This window comes from Barbus barbus, assembly GCF_936440315.1.
Source record: "Barbus barbus genome assembly, chromosome: 4".
In the NCBI taxonomy this organism is placed as follows: Eukaryota; Metazoa; Chordata; class Actinopteri; order Cypriniformes; family Cyprinidae; genus Barbus; species Barbus barbus.
The window spans coordinates 32,458,799-32,479,347 of record NC_136732.1 but is presented as its reverse complement, the minus strand read 5'-3'; the positions used below and the strand labels follow the sequence as shown (position 1 = coordinate 32,479,347).

Genomic DNA, 20,549 nt, shown 5'->3' with positions numbered 1-20,549 from the left:
ATTAATAAGCTTAATATATGCACTTTTAAAGTGATACAGTGCAATAATAAGTATCTCGAGTGTTTAATGCCCCCCAGTGGAAAGTAACGTAACGTTTAATTTCGTAGTACTGCCTATAATACATCTCCCAGCATGCTCCTGTAGTGCGCACGCGCAGTGCAGTGGTCAGAACGCGTATCGAAATCCATCACAAAACTTTATTGCAGCGGCTCAGTGTGGAAGTCAGCGCGGCGATCCTAGGAGGGGAAGTGAGGCTGCTGATATGTCGGACCCGGCGGTACAGAGCTCCGCGCAGTCCAGCGGCCCGGCTGCATCCACCCCGAACCCCGGAGCCGCGAGCAGCGACCCGGCCCGACCAGGCCTGAGTCAGCAGCAGTGGTCCAGCCAGAAGAAAGCCCAAGTCCGCTCGTTCCCGCGGGCTAAAAAGCTGGAGAAACTCGGAGTGTTTTCCTCCTGCAAGGTAACCGAGAGCTCGGCTCATAACAATAGAGCGAGACCCTGGCCTGTCATGTGTCAATGCTTCAGGAACAGACTGCAAACCAGTCTCGCGTGTTTCCTGCTACAAATACAACTCCATGAAGTAATAAAAGCCTAAAGACTATTTAAGGTTCGAAAATAAAAACACAAGAACATGAAACCCTCAATGGACTGAAAATGAAAATTCCTTACATATGCAGATTTATTGTATTGCAAAAATGCTGTCAAAATTGGTATCTTAATAGGTTTACATAGTGTGAAACTAGTCTATGGTGGTTAATTAAAAACATGCACCATATATTAGATATTTTCAATATATCTTATTGTATTATGTCATGGCATCATCACTGCATCATTATAAATCAGAGTGTTTTGACTGTAAATGAACCTGATGTTTACTGTCCTCTTTAAATCACAGCTGTGTTCTCTTGTCACAGGCAAATGATGCTTGCAAATGTAATGGATGGAAAAACCCCAATCCGCCGACAGCCGCTCGTATGGAGCTCCAGCAGCAGGCAGCCAGTCTGACAGAGGCCTGCCGAAGCTGTGGACACTCTCTGGGTAAAATGAACGCCTTTATGTTGGTTAGCGTGATTTTGTGCCCAGCCAGTTGCCTTGCTTCTGGAAGTATATAACATAGGGGTTTTTGAAAAGCCTTTGTTTCAGAGTTATAAACCATGAATCAAGCTATGAGGTGAACTTAAACACTACCTTTATTTAAGCAAAGTATTTGAAAATCTGATGAAAAGACAAGACTGTGTAGTTAATGGCTTTAATGAGGCAAGCATCTCTCAAGCATTGCAAAAGACAATCAAATTCAAAACAACAGCTGAATGTAAAACTATTGATTTATTGATTTTATATAAAGAAACAACATATTTTACATTTATTGCAAATTATGCATCAAAATATTCAAGTAGTTTGAGAACATGGGGAAACTTACTCTACATAATTTTTTATAGATTGGTGGAAATTTCTTTGCAGAATCATATAGGTAATGTAGTTTACTGTCAGGATTATCAAAACAGCACACTGTTGATTAACATTAACACATTAACATGTCGCTCACAATATGTTTGTCTGTAAAGGTTTATAAATGACAATGAGAATGAGCTTTATTGGCCATTTACACATACAAGGAATTTGTTGTAGTGACAGAAGCACCACAGTGCAGCAGAAAGACAGCAACAGGACAGGACACAGATAATAAAAACAAAATAACAACAACTAGCCAATAACCAATGTACAAAGTAGCAAAAAAAAACAACAATATATAATATAGACAACTATGTATGTACAGGTCAAGTATGTGCAAATTAGAAATTAGAAATGAGAAAATAAAAATAAAATAAGTGAGTGTGGTGAATGGATAATGTATTAGTTGTGTGTTCCACGCAGTGTTGGGTGTAACGCGTTACTAAGTAACGCGTTACTGTAATTAAATTACTTATCCACTGAAAAAGTAAAGTAAGGGATTACTGTTCATTTTTAGGTAATTTAATTACAGTTACTTATAAAGTACTTGCGTTACATACAGTAAATAATTTCAACAGTTCTAAAAGCAATATTGAATTTGAAATCTAAATTTACCGTCTAAAGATATTGAATACAACGGCTTTAACCCTCCGCGTGCGGGTGCGTTCACTTTCAGATTTTCCTGATTCACAGAGAAACCTTAAATACTCAAATCAGGGCCGGCACCAAGAGGGGGCATTCGCGGGCAGAGTTACGGTGCCCCCCACTTTCCATCCTCTCCCCTTCATGCTGAACGTGATCGTTTCGAAAGCGAAAGTGAAACCGGTAAAACAGCGCACATAAGAAAGCGATTGCACGCTTTAGCGAGCGTCAGAAACTGCACGCAATCACAGATTGCACGCTTAACCACACACACACACAAAACGTGATTTGTGCCCCCCCCCCCCCCCCCCCCCCCCCCCAGAAATTCAAATGCCCCTCTGATGGAGGTGCCCTGGCGCCGGCTCTGACTCAGATACATATAAGACTAAAATCAATAGAATCTAAAAATCTTGAAGTGTCTACTTGACACTTGAACGAATTCAAATTAAAAACTAATGTTTCTGATTATGCAATCCGTATGAAACTTAAGCAAGGTACACTCTTTCCCGTGTCTGAGCTCATTATATGCAGTCACCTGCGCGCATATGCCCTCACCTAGATACAAAAAAAAATGTAAAATATTAAGAAAAAAAAAAAATCATCTAATATTCATCATTTTTGAAAGAAGACCTGCTATGAGAAATTTACCTCATAAGAACAGCGCGATCTGACATTATTCAGCAGAGAAGATCATTTCTGTAATTTATTCTTTCCTACATTAGTTAACGTGTTATTTTGACATAAACCTGTACAGATTTTACTAGTTGGGCTTTTCCTGAACCTCTTGCCAAACTGAAATGTATTGTTTAACTTTTAAGCCTTTTTGTTATTCAGATATTTTGCAGAGTATTTCTATTTGTTAACCAAAGGTGGTTAAATTTTTTTCATAAAAATGTTTAAGTCTTACAGTTGTTTTAAAGCTAAAAGGCTAAACTATTCTATGTTTGACTCGAATTGAAAGAATATAGAGTTTAATTTATATTAAGGTTTATAGGGATTTTAAGATGTAGCCTAATTAGCGATTTGAATAATTAAGTTACTTATTGAGTAACTAAGTTACTTTTCAGATAGAGTAATTAGTAAAGTAATTTAAATACAATATTGATGAAGTAATTAGTAACTGTAATTAATTACTTTTTGAAAGTAACTTACCCAACACTGGTTCCACGTTTATTGTTGAGTGTTCATGAGATGGATTGCCTGAGGGAAGAAACTGTTTCTGTGTCTGGTTGTTCTGGTGCACAGAGCTCTGTAGCGTCGACCAGACGGTAACAGTTCAAAGAGGGAGTGTGCTGGATGTGAGGGGTCCAGAGTGATTTTACCAGCCCTTTTTCTCACTCTGGATAAGTACAGTTCTTGGAGAGTGGGGAGGGTTGTACCAATGATTCGCTCAGCAGTCCGGACTACCCTCCGTAGTCTTCTGAGGTCAGATTTGGTAGCTGAGCTGAACCAGACAGTTATTGAAGTGCAGAGGATGGATTCAATGATGACGGAGTAGAACAGTTTTAGTAAGTCCTGTGGCAGGTTGAACTTCCTCAGCTGGCGAAGAAAGTACAACCTCTGCCGGGCCTTTTTCACAATGGAGTCAATGTGAATATCCCACTTCAGGTCCTGAGAGATGGTGGTGCCCAGGAATCTGAATGACTCCACTGCAGCCACAGTGCTGTTCATGATGGTGAGTGGGGGGAGAGCAGGGGGGTTTCTCCTGAAGTCCACAATCATCTCCACAGTTTTGAGCGTGTTAAGCTCCAGGTTGTTGAGACTGCACCAGACAGCCAGCTCCTTAACCTCCTGTCTGTAAGCAGACTCGTCACCGTCTTGGATGAGGCCGATCAGTGTGGTGTCGTCTGCAAACTTCAGGAGCTTGACAGAGGGGTCTTTAGATGTGCAGTCGTTGGTGTAGAGGGAGAAGAGCAGTGGGGAGAGTACGCAGCCCTGAGGAGCTCCAGTGCTGATGGTGCGGGTGCTGGATGTGAATTTACCAAGCTTTACTAATTGCTGTCTGTCTGTCAGGAAGCTGGTGATCCACTGGCAGACGGAGGTGGGGACGGAGAGCTGGGTTAGTTTATTCTGAAGGGTTTCCGTGATGATGGTGTTAAAAGCAGAGCTGAAGTCCACAAACAGGATGCTCACATACGTCCCTGGTCTGTCCAGATGCTGCAGGATGAAGTGCAGTCCCATGTTGACTGCATCATCCACAGACCTGTTTGCTCTGTAGGCAAACTTCAGGGGGTCCAGTAAGGGTCCAGTGATGTCCTTCAGATAAGCCAAAACCAGTCTTTCAAATGATTTCATGGCTACAGACGTTAGGGCCACATGTCTGTAGTCATTAAGTCCAGTAATTTGGTGTTTCTTTGGGACGGGGATGATGGTGGAGCGTTTGAAGTCTGAGGGGACTTCACACAGCTCCAGTGATCTGTTGAAGATCTGTGTGAAGATGGGGGCCAGCTGATCAGCACAGATTTTTAGGCAGGCTGATAACACACCGTCTGGACCTGGTGCTGTCCTTCTTTTGTTTTTCCTGAAGACCTGGCACACATCTTCTTTGCTGATTTGAATTGTAGATGTGGGGGAGAGAGGGGTTGCTGGAGGTGTTAATGGTTGTGTGGAGGGGTGTTCTGAGCGGGTGTGGGATGATCGTTCAAAACGACAAAAGAACTCGTTTAAGTCATCTGCCAGGTGTTGATTCTCCAGAGTGCTGGGGATGGTGTCTTGTAACTGGTCATATCCTTCATTCCTATCCACACTGAAGCAGGATCACTGGAAGAGAATTTGTTCCTGAGCTTGTCAGAATAATTCCTCTTTGCCACTCTGATCTCCTGTTCCAGTGTGTATTTGGCCTGTTTGTACAAGACTTTATCCCCCTTTCTGTGAGCATCATCTTTGGCCTGACGGAGATGTCTGAGTTTGGCAGTGAACCAAGGTTTGTCATTGTTGTAGAATAGATGAGTCCTGGTAGGAATGCACATGCCCTCACAGAAACTGATATAAGATGTTACAGTCTCTGTGAGCTTGTCCAGGTCATTTGCAGCAGCTTCAAAAACAGTCCAATCAGTCAGGTCGAAACAGGCTTGTAGATCCCGCTCTGTTTCGTTAGTCCATCTTTTAACAGATCTTAATACAGGCTTTGCAGACTTAAGTTTCTGCCTGTAGGATGGAATAAGATGAACCAAACAGTGATCAGAGAGTCCTAAAGCTGCTCGTGGAACCGAGTGATATGCGTCCTTTATTGTTGTGTAACAGTGATCCAATATATTACTGTCTCTGGTGGGACATGTGATGTGCTGTCTGTATTTTGGAAGTTCGCAGGAGAGATTTGCTTTATTAAAGTCCCCGAGAATGATTAAAACAGAGTCCGGGTGTTGTTGCTCACTCTCTGTGATCAGATCAGCAAGTTTCTGTAAAGCTGTGCTCACGTGCGCTTGCGGTAGACACTCACGAGAATGAACAAGCAGAACTCTCGCGGCGAATAGAACGGCTTGCAGTTAATGAAGGGCGTTTCTAGATCTGAACAGCACATCTTCTTTAACACAGTTACATCTGTACACCACCTCTCATTGATGTAAAAGCCCGTCCCGCCGCCACACGATTTCCCCGTTGATTCCACGTCCCGATCTGCTCTGATCAGCTGATAATTAGGCAGATGTAGCACGCTGTCTCCGGTATGTCGCCATTCAGCCAGGTTTCCGTGAAACAGAGCGGCAGAGTTAGAAAAATCCTTGTTTGTCCGGGAGAGCAGAAGGAGTTTGTCTGTTTTGTTGGGTAGGGAGCGGAGATTCGCCAGATGGATGCTAGGCAACGCCGTTCGAAATCCGCACTCCTGTAGCGTTTGACCAGAGCTACGGCTCCGCCAACTACAATGTCCAGCGAAACGTCCGAAAAATCTAAATCTGGTAGAAGATTTTGTGGTGTGTTCTTTTTTACTTCTGGACTATTGCACTCTTTGGCTGCCTTATATAGACAGATATCTGAATGTTTGCAGGGTTCAACACAGCAAAGTGTGAACTGTGGACATGGTCTAATTAATAGATGCACAATAGCAAATGCACAAAAATAATAATAAAAAGGTAATTGGAAGCAAGTGTAGCAAGTATCACCCTATATGGACGATTTTTTAAAATAGGTGTTATGCAAACCAGAGTTAAGCAGCATAAATATAACCTATATGGATACAGGCTCGTATATGTTAACTTTGCAGTTTACACCATATAATGCATCCTTATTGTTCACATTGTCTTGTGTGTTTATCTATAGCGGAACATGTGTCTCATCTGGAGAATGTGTCTGAGGAGGAGATTAACCGGTTGTTGGGGATGGTGGTGGACGTGGAGAATCTCTTCATGTCTGTCCACAAAGAAGAAGACACGGACACCAAGCAAGTCTACTTCTATTTGTTCAAGGTAAACAGGAAGACGAGATCTGCTTCCTTCATTTTTTTAAAGTGCAAACACACCCAAGATGAGTTAGTAACATGTTAAAAATCTCTAAACCTCTAAGATGTTTTTTGTTTATCTTTCAGATTAATATTTCACATTTTTGCCTATGTTGTTTTGGTGACTGTTTGTTTATTTTTTTAGTTGCTGAGGAAGTGCATTCTGCAGATGGGGAAGCCAGCGGTGGAAGGCACTCTCGGTAGCCCTCCCTTTGAAAAACCCAACATAGAACAAGTATGTGTGTGTGTGTTGTGTATAAGAAAGGTGGCAAAAAGCTTTCTGCCAGTCACAGTCCATGCAAAATGGGTGAGAAGAAGGGTGGGACATTTGTCTTTTAATGCAGGTTATTATTGTTGTGTGAGTTGATCTGGGGCCTGTTCTTCGTACGTCGCTAACTCCGTTTCGATTTTGCTTGATCTTGGATCATTTGGTTCTTCGAAGCTCATCCTAGACTTAGCAACAGGTCCGTAAGATTAAACCTGCTCGGCAGCAGGCTTATTTAATGTAAACAGGATTAGGCCGTGTTCACACTTGGCGTCTTTTTCGAAGCTGCCGGCGTCTGTTTTACATTATAATCCTATGGAGTAAACCGTGTTTTCAAAAAAGTCCTGAGCGCTTTTTAAAACGGCACCGCCGGCGTCTTTTTCTGCAGCTCAGAGCGTTTTTTCGAGTTGAAAAAAATTCAACTTTTCTGAAAAAAACGCCTTACGTCAAGCGCATTTTTGACAGCTGACCAATGACAAGCGAGTAGCGAGATCTGTCATTTCCATAACAACAAGAAGAAAAATGGAGAAGGTGCCGGTAGATAGACTGATTGTACTAGTTCCTTCCCCGAATAATGTCGTGCCCCCACAAACGTCGTTGTGAATCGACATTTTCTTTCCCGTTAACTTCAAAAGCCAACGCAAGAGCCAACTTTTTACTCTTTCTTGACATTTCTGCAGTACACAGCGCTAGGCTACTGTTACAGCGGTTGCTATGGCAACAAAAGACGCTCTCGGCTGCTATTTGTAACAGACGCTGCCAGCTTTGTTTTTCATTAAAAAAATGCTCTTGTCAACTTTTTCTATTCAAAAAAGACGCTAAGTGTGAACACGGCCTAAGATTGCATCTTTTTAAGCAGAAATGATTTTTAAAATATGTCCCAGCCACCGCTACTTTATTACAAGAGTATCCTACTGATCCAGGGACAATAATTTAAATAATAATAATTTGAAAACAATATAATGTTGTGTGGTCTATAATACTATGGACACGGCCAGTTTTACTCATTGAAAGATTTATTAGTGTTGAAATAATGACTTTATACTTGTATTGGAGTCTTACACACATGCTATACAGTTCAACTGAGTCGTGCATTAATTTGTGTGGTGACGGCTATTATGGGAGTGGCTTGATGGAGCGCAGGAGATGCAGATAACTTGATCTCTAAGAAACTTTAATTAATGCTGTCACATAAATCTGCTTCAAATATAAAATTAAATCAATTGCTAATTACAACATTGAAATAGAAATGTAAAGCCTGTACAAATACTAGAAATCACGAATATAAATAATTGGGAATCATGTAAAAAAATTACAAATAACTTAAAAACAGTGCACATTTCATTTATCTATTAGCCTATAACATTTATGTAGTTTTGTTCGTTTGGCTGTTTCCTTATAAAGGTCCAGAAATGTGTCAGCTTTTTCGTCAGGTGTCTCTTTTAATGATATGATGTCATTAAGTTGCTGTCTTGCCACCAGCCAATCGCTGCATAGCTGATCGTGGTTTCTGAGTATCGATACATCTGCCCTTTTCGGGGAACACGAGAACGCGCAGTAATCTTAGACAACTTAATCCAGATATTTTAATCTAATATGCAAATTTGTTTGAAGAACCAAATTAGTCAGATCTGTTACCAAGGTTAGAAGATCTGGCATCTTTCAAATCATCTCAGATGTAATAAGCAACGTACGAAGAACGGGCCCCTGCTCTCAAGATCTCTCTCTGCCTCAGGGGGTGCTGAATTTTGTCCAGTATAAGTTCAGTCATTTGGCTCCTAAGGAGAGGCAGACCATGTATGAGCTCAGTAAGATGTTTCTGCTCTGTCTGAACTACTGGAAGCTGGAGACCCCATCACAGTTCCGTCAGAGGGCCCAGAAAGAGGATGCGGCCGCCTACAAAGTCGATTATACCAGGTCTGTGTATTGTTGTAAATAAGTGTATGTTTGTGGATTATATACATGGGTCAATGACGTGACGCTTAAATTTTCTGTCCGATTGCATTTTTTCAGTTAAAAATTGGTTTAACCCTTAAATGCATGAATGTTTCGCCAATCACTCTTACATATTCGGGTCTTTAGCGACCCAGACCTATGTATCCAGCACGGATGGATCCTAAACTGCTGCAATAGCAAGAAACACTCTTGATATTTTAAGAACCATTACAGAAGAATAAAATAAAGCATATTTCGTTACCTTTTGAAACTTAGAAGGGTTCAATTTGAGCAGATGATTGTACCATCGCCGTCATCGTCAGAGCGCACTTCCAATGTACATTCAGCATCTGACTCATATTCGCAATCTCAAACATATTCTCAAAACTACCATTTTCAGTGACTTCAAAATCAATAATTTGATCGCTGGCAGCTTATTTACCACATCCACCATCAAATGACAGTGACATTTATATTTAATGGCATACAGTAATTGCTCTGCAGTATAGCCATTCAAATCAGTTTAATTTTTGCTGATGATATTCTTTTGTTTTAAGCCTGCGGTGATTAGGAGTGAAATATCACGTCATTATTGTCTATTAAACAGTGCCACCCCGAGGAATAAAGGTGAATTGCATGTATTGTGTGATCAAATATTTGAATATTTTTGCGCAGAAAAATATACTTGCACTAATACACACCTCGGGTCTCTAGCGACCGTATACACTTTTTATGAAAAATTAATCAGAAATATAACAAGAGAATTTTTTTTTTCTTGTTATATTGTTTATAATGAATAGATTGAGGAATACTAAGAAAGCTGGAGTCTAACTTTAAAAAATTGAGGGAGAGGGCCTCTCCCAGTATGAACTCACTTTAACTTTTCAAGAAACATTAGTTATTTGTAATTTTTCTGTTATTCAAATTGTTAAAATGTCATGTGGTGCGACCGTCCGGCCATAACTTTTGTTTTTGTAAACATCTTTGAAATTACCCTAAATTTATTCAATTTATTTAATTTTCTGCACTATTTGGAATGATTTCCAAAGTGTTTTGTAATCCTGTACGTAGGGACGCAAATGGTTAAGAGTCTTAACACGTGGTTTTGACACGTGCTTCTGCCTTGAATAAAAATAAATACATTGTCCATACCTTCAGGATAAATTCGGATATGCCAATCCATTTATTGTCCATTTGGCATTGCAAATAACGGAAAAAAAAACTTAAACAAACTTGGTCTTCATTCAAACAAAATATTTTATATTCAAGACAAACTGTCACGAGCACAGTCCTACACACTTGACACAGCCCGGCACGACACGGTCAAAAAGTTAGCTTGACCTTCCATTACGCAGCTGTCACTAATCATTCCCTTACTTAAATACTCCAAAAATAATAACAAAAATGACAACTCTTTATAATGGCTCCAACACTGTAAAATTGCAAAGCATTTGTATTTATATTTCCATTATAATATACAAACAAACTTTGTCCGATGATTTCCATTTTATGAAATATCATGTGGTGCGACCATCAAGAAACTACCGTTTTGGGACTTTTATGTTGAAATCCATTCAAAGATAGGACTTTGCATCATATACCAATTTGCCAAGGACCCATGGAAGCATCAAGCAGGTTTGTAAGTCTCTTTCAAATTTGGAAAAAAAATAACCTTTTTAACGGCTGGTATGTAGTTACCACATTTGGATATCATGCGGTATGACCTCAAAAAAACAATGAATAAGTTATTTCTGCAATTATTTATTTTCATTATAAATTTTATAGTGACCTTTTGTGGGAAGATAGCTTGTTTTGTTTAGGCGACCAATTCTGTGCTTGTACATTTTGACTGAATTCGAAAATATCATGTGGTGCGACCAAATATCATGTGGTGCGACCACTGCAGAGTGTTCTCCATTATAGATATATGTCCCAGATTGGTGGTTTTTTGCTTTTATATTCAATCGATGGTTTATATACATAAAACACTTTATTTTAGTATAATTTGGAATAGATTTGTATGCAATTTGGGTAATTTCAGACGGTTTGTTTAATCTTTGTACAATATGAGGAAAATAATTCAGAGCATGTAATTTTAGTTTGGTAATTATGCATTTATTAATTATTTATTATTTATTTATTAATAACTATTTTAATCTATTCTACCAGATTGTACTGCCAAGCCAAGTAAAATAAATGCTGACCATAGGCAGCATGTTAATTCTGACCCCGCAGTCTAGCACAAACTACAGATGTCATTTTCTACTATAAGAGAGATGTTCGTGTTTTCATCCCAGAACTTGAGCCAGCAACCTCCTCCTACTCTAAATTGACCTTTCGCAAAGGCTCACCCACCTTATTTACTGTTGCTATGTCTGACAAACCACGTCACTTTTATGCCACGCATCATGTTCTCACGCACTGAAAAATACATCACGGAGCAAAGAGGACATTGACAATGCGCCGACAGACAAGACAGAGCTGGTTACTTTTAGTATGAAACAAAGTCTCAGTGTTCAAATTTTGTCTTTTTTTTTCAAACAACAAATACTGTTTTGTGGCTCTTTAACATGTCGTGACAGATTGCTGTAGCACCTCACTTCAAGTGGCACATGAACCGATCATCTCTTCGTCTTTACTAGTCATAGCACGAAATAAACATTAATGAACATCAGAAGGTATCTTGTTTCAGCTGTGAAAAGATGTCAATGCACACCATTTTTCAAGTTCAAGTCCACCAACATTAATCTACTCTCCTGTCTGGTTTGTTTTTCGGCGTTATATGTCAGACTGCCTGTTAATCAAACTCCCAGCCAAAGGGTCATTTGAGCAGCCAATATTGGGCAAAGTACAGAAATAACTGGGGCTAAAGAAATGCATGCAGTTAATGCCACGTGCTGCACTTTTCACACATGTCTTTTTAAATAGATTTTTAATGATATAAGGTCTTTATGTGATTTGGAGCGACCACTCATCATGTGGTGCGACCAATAATAGCAATAACTGTATTAAATAAAAAATAAAATATCTAATTTCTGTGGTTGAAATATGAATCACTGCTACAGTATGCTTAAGTGAATGGTATTTTTAAAACATTTGTATCTGTTTTATGCAATTTGCAGGAAAAATAAGTCTAACTGTATTTAAGAAGGCAACTCTGAAGTTATAGAACAAAAATAAGAGATCATTATTTACAAAAACTCTTAAATGCAAATACTTTGTTTTTAAACACTTTAATTACTGAGAACAAAAAAAATGCTAAGCATGTTAGGAAATTATTTAATTTTTACTATAAATCATGGTTGCACCACATGACTTTTTTTTAAGGCTACGGCTAATTCATCTAGATGAAAAAATCACTTCATTTTAAATTTTATTATGAATTTGTGTATACAACATTTTTAACGTTTGAACAATTACATTAGATATTATTTTTTGTATTTTAAAATTGGCCTGTCGAAATCCTTATGTCAATGACCCACATGTAGATGCTGTAACAAGTGCTATAAGTTGCACTGTAACTAGTTGTCAGAAAATAATTGATGATCAATTTCACTATTGAAGTACTACATATGTCAAAATTATATTTATTGTGAATTTTGCAATAAAATTAACAATTTGAGATTTTTCAAAATAAAAATGACACAAAACTAAATAATTTTTCTCCACAAACATTTTATTGCAACGTCTGGCTCAAAACAAGATATAATGTATTGAGTAATGATGTGTATGAACCAATACAATAACAGTTTTGATTGTTTTGTATGTGTGTGTGTGTTTCAGGTGGCTGTGTTACTGTCATGTTCCTCAGAGTAATGACAGCTTGCCCCGATACGAGACCTGTCAGGTGTTCGGCCGCAGTCTGCTGAAGTCTATCTTCACTGTCACCCGTAGGCAGTTACTGGAGAAGTTCAGAGTGGAGAAAGACAAACTCCCACCAGAGAAACGCACTCTGATCCTCACACACTTCCCCAAGTAAGACAATACTATCTTATCAATACACACTCCAGCACCATCACTCTCACATAGTATAATTTGAGTATTTTTGTTTGTGTGTGTGTACTAGGTTTCTTTCCATGTTGGAAGAAGAAATCTATGGAGAGAACTCCCCCATTTGGGAAGCAGACTTCACCATGCCATCCTCAGAGGGGACACAGCTGGGGCATCAAACAGGTGTGTGTTGACTGTTGAGGTGGTTATTAGGGATGAGCATTTAGAGTAATTTTGTAATGTACCAACTTACTCAAATTTATGTAAAACAATGGCTTGAAACAATTCTCATGACACACATTCAGCATACTTATAATGTATAAAAAGCATATAAATAATGCTAACAGAACACAATAATTCATCTTCCTGTGTGATCACCAGCATAGAGACCTAGCATTATTTTTGGACTATGTTGCTTCAAACCCTTTTTCTTTCTGTCTTAGTGCTGAGTCCAGTCTCAGTGTCTGGCTCACCTCTTAGTAAAGGCAGCAGTGGTTCAGCTCTGGGTGTTTCTGGTTTGGACGTAGCTTCCTCTGAACCAGTAACTGGTAAGAAGATCCAGTTGCGGATTTATTTATTGTGCACTGTGAACACTGGCATCAGTACACAATCATTTATGCATCAGACTTGTGAATGAAGTGAAAGATCATGCCAATCATTGTGATACACAGGAGAGAAGCGAAAGCTTCCTGAGGCACTGACTCTGGAGGATGCCAAGCGGATCCGAGTTATGGGCGACATCCCCATGGAACTGGTCAATGAAGTCATGAAGACCATTACAGACCCTGCTGCCATGCTGGGGCCAGAGGTCAGAGTTCATCACACCCTTATGATAGCTTTAAAAGTATAGTTCACCCAAAAATGAAAATTTGCTGAACATTTATTTAAGATGTAGAAGAGTTAGTTTCTTCATCAGAAAAGATTCGGAGAGATTTAGCATTACATCACTTGGATCCTTCATTTTGACGGTATACATTCACTGCAGAAGATCCATTGGTGAGCAAGTGATGTAATGCTAAATTTCTCCAAATCTATTCTGATGAAGAAACCAACTCATCTACATCTTGGATGGCTTGAGGAAATTATGAAATTTTTATTTTTGGGTCAAGCATGAGGTTCTTCCATTCTGCATTTGAACGTCCTGTATTTTGTGATTTATACGCTTAAAGAGTCAAAAAAAAAAACAATCTTCTAGTTTCATGAATGTTGTTTTTTTTTTTTTTTTTCAGACTAGCTTGTTGTCGGCAAACGCAGCTCGTGATGAGACGGCTCGTCTGGAGGAGAGGAGAGGCATCATTGAGTTCCATGTCATTGGTAACTCTCTCTCTCAGAAGTCCAATAAGAAGATTCTAATGTGGCTCGTGGGCTTGCAAAATGTTTTCTCCCATCAACTTCCCCGCATGCCCAAAGAGTACATCACACGTCTTGTGTTTGACCCGTAAGTCCACAGCTACCCTTTCCTTTTTCCTACTTTCCTCAACCTTTAGCTGTCAGGTTTCATGTCTCGTTAGCCTTCCCTCAGCCTCTTTTGACTCTGAGTCCTCTGTGTGACCTCAGGAAGCACAAGACTTTGGCTCTGATTAAAGATGGCCGTGTGATTGGAGGGATCTGCTTCAGGATGTTCCCAACTCAGGGATTCACAGAGATCGTCTTCTGTGCAGTCACCTCAAACGAGCAGGTCAAGGTATGTAGGCACAATTGATGGAAGCTAAATGACTCTAAGACAGTGTTTCTCAACCAGGGGGCCTTAGCAGACCTCCAAGGGGGAAGTCTTGTTTTGATTGAAGAGCATACAGTTTTTAGAACTTAATCAATTCCATAGTGAACTGTGATTAAAAATGAGGCAATCTCAGAATGCATTGCAGTTAGTTTGCTTATTTTATTTTACATGGACTATTAAAAACATAGCCTCTGGAAGTAAAAATAAATGCATTAATTCTGTATTTATTTTAAAAATCCAGTCCACGTTAATCACAGAAATTGTTATATTAATATGTATCTAAATATCCCTTTTGTTATGTGGCATGGCATCAGTGTTGGGAAGGTTACTTTGGATATATAATAGGTTACAGATTACAAGTTACCCTATTTAAAATGTAAGTAGTTTAACTATTTCAATTACTTTATTAATGTAACTGATTACATTTGATTACTTTTCTAAATTTCAACTGTTAATCATTTTCAAACATTTAAAGCAGGCAGGGTTAACCTTACAGTAGTACTTAACACTGATTACTGTCAGACTTCTCAGAATCATTCATCGTAACCCCCTTTGTAATCATTAACATTTTCATAAGTAACTGTAATTTAACTACACATTTTTTCTCAGTAACTGTAACAGGTTACAGTTACATTTATTTTGTAATTAAATTTCGTAATTCCCTTATGTAACTACTTACTCCCCAACACTGCATAGCATGTATCAATTGATGTCTTTTCACTTGATTTTTTTTTATAATTTTGTGTGTGTATATTTAGGGCTATGGTACACACCTGATGAATCATCTTAAGGAGTACCATATCAAGCATGGCATTCTGTACTTCCTCACCTATGCTGACGAATACGCTATTGGCTATTTCAAGAAACAGGTACAGCTGCTGCAGCCACTTGTGTACAGACGTTTTTCATTTTCTGTTTTCTCATTGTGCAGCTTCACCCTTTGAACCCTCATTCTGTCCTTAGGGCTTCTCCAAAGACATCAAAGTGCCGAAGAGCCGATACCTTGGTTACATCAAAGACTATGAGGGAGCTACGCTAATGGAGTGCGAGCTCAATCCCAGAATACCCTACACCGAACTCTCTCACATCATAAAGAGGCAGAAAGAGGTGAAAGTGCACAGATTTACCCTGCTGCTGGAGAGGAATACATTGTGCTGGTTTATCCAGTGGTGTTACATTGTGTATTAGTGTATATGTTTTTGGAGGAGGATTTTTTTTTTATATATATCAAAATATCCCAAATTGGCTAAACACATGAAGCTTTTGTCAATTTGTCTGCACATCTAAGAGGAGGGCAAGGCAGCCAGGCTAATGTTATATGACTATGAGTTTGTTGTTGTCTGCTGCAGATTATCAAGAAACTGATTGAGAGGAAACAGAATCAGATCAGGAAAGTGTACCCAGGTCTCACCTGCTTTAAAGAGGGTGTGCGGCAGATTCCTGTGGAGAGTATACCAGGCATCAGTAAGTGTGCGCTCGTGTCTTAGTAGCAGCTATGATGCACATACAAAATTCCTCTGTTCTCACACACTCTCTCCCTTCCTTTTTTCTTGAGGAGAGACTGGTTGGAAGCCTAGTGCCAAGGAGAAGAGGTCAGAGTAGAATTTATGCATATTTATTCAGAAATCTTGGACCATCTGTCTGTCTGTATTAGATAATAGAGGAACTGCATCTTATGATTTCACAGTGATAGCATGTGTACACTTCAAAAGATTGGGCTCAGAAAGATTTTTTTAAGAATTGACTAATCTTTTGTAATATTCATGTCTTTACTATTTCAAACAAATGCTCTTCTTTTTAACTTTTTATTAATCAAATAATCCTGAAGAAATGTATTATGTATCATCAAAAATACTAAGCAGCAAAACCGTTTTCAACATTGATAATAATATGAAAATATTATGTTCCTCGAGCAGCAGATCAGCATATTAAAATTATTTCTGGCACTGACTGAAGTAATGATGCTGAAAATTCAGCTTTGCGATCACAATATAAATATATCACAATAGAAAACTGTTATTTGTTTATTTACATATACAGTCGTGGTCAGAATTATTGGCACCCTTGGTAAATATGATCAAAAAAATCTAAATTTAACCTTTCATTGAACTAAAACAATTGAAAATGGGGGGAAATCTCATTATGAAATAAATGTTTTTCTTAATTACACGTTGGACACATTTATTTTTACCCCTAGAAATTCTTATGAGTACAATATCTCTGAAGTATATTCCCATTCATATTTACAATTTTGAGCACTCCAGGGTGATTATGAACATGAAATTATCCAGCCATGGCTTCCTGTTTCACAGAAATATAAATAGGAGGGAAAACAAAGTCCAAATTCCCTTAATCATCCATCACAATGAGAAAAACTAAAGAATATATTTCTGATGAGCAGCAAAAGATAATTGAGCTTCACAAATTAGTGAAGTGGCTTTAAGAAAAGAGCTAGAGCAGTGAAAATTTCCATTTCCACCATCAGGGCAATAATGATGAATTTCCAATCAACAGAAAATGTTACGAAACTGCCTGGAAGAGGACATGTGTCTATATTGTCCTAATGCACGGTGAGAAGGAGAGTTTGAGTGGCTAAAGACTCTCCAAGGACCACAGCTGGAGAATTGCAGAAAATAGTTGAGTTTCGGGTCAGAAAACCTTTAAAAAAAATTATCAAACAGCACCTACATCACCACATGCTGTTTGGGAGGGTTTCAAGAAAAATTCTCCTCACTCATCCAAAAACAAACTCCAGCATATTCGGTTATCAGATACGACTGGAACTTCAGATGGGACTGGCTTCTATGGTCAGATAAAACTAAAAAAAATATTTCTAGCAGCAAACACTCATGATGGGTTTGGTGCACACAGGGATAAAAGTACCCCATGTGTACAATGAAATATACTGCTGTATTTTTGATGTTGTGGGCCTATATTTCTGCTGGAGGTCCTGGACATCTTGTTTAGACACATGGCATCATGGATTCTATCAAATACCAACAGATAAAAAAATCAACAAGTGACTGACTCTGTTAGAAATCTTATAATGGGCCATGTTTGGATCTTCCAACCGGACAATAATCCAAACACAAACCTCAAAAACAACACAAAAATGGGTCACTGAGCACAAAACCAAGTTTCTGCTAAGGCCATTCCAGTCCTCTGACCTGAACCCTGTAGAAAATGAGCGAGGTGAACTGAAGAGAAGAAGCACCATCATGGAGCTGTGAATCTAAAGGGTCTGGAGTGATTCTGGATGAAGGAATGGTCTCTGATCTCTTGTCAGGTGTTCTCTAACCTCATCAGGCATTATAGGAGATAATTTAGAGCTGTTAAACTGGCAAATGGAGATTTCAAAAAGTATTGAATAAAAGGGTGTTAATTGTGGTGACTCTGCAGATGTTGATAAAGATTTTTTTGTGTATTAGAGAAAAACATTTATTTCATAATGATATTTTCCCCATTTTAAATTCTTATTATCCAATGAAAGGTTAGATTTTTGTGAATTTTTAAAATAAAAGATCAAAAGGATTAACAATGCAAATAAATTTTCACAGCCTTCTTATATATCTCATATATATATATATATATATATATATAATTAATAAATTTTTGGTCACTGTGTGATATATAAGATGAGCCACTCTTCGCAAAAACAGCAGAATTATGGTGCAGTTCCTCATTTAGTAAGCACCTATTTTACTTGCTTTTTGTTTAATGCGTGTTATTTGTGTATCCTCTCTTATTTTATCTCTGCAGTAAAGAGCTGAAAGATCCAGATCTGCTCTACAACATGCTAAAGAATCTACTCGCACAGATTAAAGTAAGAGGACTGTTGTCACTCACACATTCATTTTAGCACATTAACTATGTAATATTCAGGTATATTCTCACCATCTCATCTGTGTGTGAACAGACACATCCAGACGCCTGGCCTTTCATGGAGCCAGTGAAGAAATCCGAAGCTCCAGACTATTATGAGGTCATCCGCTTCCCCATTGGTGGGTACTAATATAATCTGCGTATACAGTAATGAGATTTATTTATTCTGATTGCTATTGAACTAGTTGAGGGAGCTAGACTGCCAATATTAATCAGTAAAAGTCTATACAGTTTGAAAAACAGCAGATTGCATCCAATTGAATAAACCTCTCCTCCTACTCAGACTTGAAAACGATGACGGAACGTCTGAAGAACCGGTATTATGTGACAAAAAAGCTGTTTATCGCCGACCTGCAGAGAGTGATCACAAACTGCCGAGAGTACAACCCTCCAGACAGCGAATACTGCAAGTGTGCCAACACACTGGAGAAGTTTTTCTACTTCAAACTGAAAGAGGCCGGGCTCATTGACAAGTAACGGGCATCTAGCCTAGGACAAGGGACCAGTTAGTTACTATAGAGAGTGTGATCACACTTTAATCTGGATGAATGACATCCAAACTTATTGAAAGTTGTTGCTTTCTGTTACTTTTTTCTTCCTTATAAAATATAGTTATAAAACTCAAGGTTATATTGGTGTGTATGACTCTGCTGTGCCAACGCATTAAGGGAAAAAGAAAACTGAAAGTGTGTTCGATGGGGGCGTTAGTTTAGGCAGAAGTCACTATTAGCAGTTCTGTTTTTCTGTCCCATGCGCTATTAAACGAATGACTCATGAACAGTGCAAGCTGTTGCTCTACATACTGTACTCAAACATTTGGTTGTGTAACAAAGTCTTATCCTGCGACATTTGCTGACCCGAGATGCTGCAGCCAAAGACGGACAATGCTTGGCCTCTAGTGATAATCTCACTGCGATGCCACCATTCTCTGCCAAAGCTGTTCGATACAGCCGGTTGGTCATATACAGGACGTGCCTATTCAGTATAAATCTGAAAATATGAGGGAAATGTATTTTTTTTTCTTCTGTTTTTGTTTTGAGTTCCGTCAGTGGTTTTTATTGAAGAAAAGACGGCTCATTCCTAGACAGATCACTTCAAGGAACAATAGTCCATTTTTTTTGTTCTCCTGAGGAATTACTGCTGTCCAATTGGCTTTGTCAGTGTCGTTGTGAAGTGCTTATCTCTGTTTGCAAACCAATATTTGTCGAATTCAAAAGCTTTCAGCGTGTCATGACCCCGGGCGTAACCATTCACCGTTTTTGCAGCCTGCTTTTTACACCCATTTGGGACCAGGAACAACTATTTCCATTTCAGTCATAACTGCAAAACACTTTAACTGCAAAACACATCTGCTACTACCTAAAGTACTCGTAATGGACAACTGCAAAAACCTGATCCTGTTCTTTGCTAGTTTACCGTTCACACACATGGAACAGGACAGCTGGTTTATTTCTCAGTCTCTTGTAATGGGCATTTACTTGAATCATGACTTTGATGAACTGCTGCAATGTTGATGTATTATCAGGGTTCTTTTTTTTGGTTTTACTGTGGGACACTGATGACCCTCATGAAGAGGACAGATGGGTCTGCTAGAAATTGGTTGGCCATGGTTACGTTTGGATGCATGTAAATTGCTACGGTTCTATGTACTATAATGTTTTTTTTTTTGTTTTTTTTTAAATAAACTTTTTTTTTTTTTAAAGTTTGTGTAATTTTGGACCGTTCTTACCATTTTTCCATACAGAACTGCTTCAGCTCATCCATATTCTTAGGACGTCTGGTATGAATGGCTGCCTTGAGCTCATTCTACAGTATCTTTTGGGTTGAGGTCTGGGCTTGACTGGCCCACTCCAAAAAGTGGATTTTATGTCTCCGAAATCATTCTGTAGTAGATTTTCTTCGATGATTAGGGTCGTTATCCTGCTGCATCACCCAACTTCTTCTGAACTTCAGCTTGCAGACAGCCACCTTGAGATTATCCTGTAGAATATCCTGATAAACTTGGGAATTAATTTTTCCTTCCACAATGGCAAGCGGTCCAGAGGCAGCAAAGCAGCTTGGAGAGCAATGGCCTCCTTCATGGTGTCCTTCCATGGATACCATGCCTGTTCAATGTTTCACGATTGGTTGACTGATGAACGGAGATGTTGAGCAGCTTCAGTGAATCCTTTAAGTCTTTAGCTGTTACTCTAGGGTTCTTTTTCACCTCACTGAGCATTGTGCCTTTGGAG

The 20,549-nt window shown here is 38.9% G+C and overlaps 1 protein-coding gene across 1 annotated transcript; it reads left to right on the top strand.

Moving 5' to 3' along the window:
* Positions 1-161: 161 nt before the first annotated feature.
* LOC306868818 (histone acetyltransferase KAT2A-like) lies at positions 162-20,016 on the top strand. Its single transcript, XM_079415199.1, has 18 exons — positions 162-460; positions 915-1,038; positions 6,349-6,494; positions 6,672-6,761; positions 8,527-8,708; positions 12,510-12,701; positions 12,793-12,899; positions 13,160-13,264; positions 13,388-13,524; positions 13,946-14,154; positions 14,274-14,400; positions 15,195-15,305; positions 15,400-15,543; positions 15,786-15,900; positions 15,992-16,028; positions 18,196-18,259; positions 18,353-18,437; positions 18,602-20,016. Exons 1-18 carry the CDS (start codon positions 263-265, stop codon positions 18,793-18,795), a joined length of 2,367 nt encoding a protein of 788 aa, XP_079271325.1. The 5' UTR covers positions 162-262; the 3' UTR covers positions 18,796-20,016.
* The last annotated feature ends 533 nt before the right edge of the window (positions 20,017-20,549 follow it).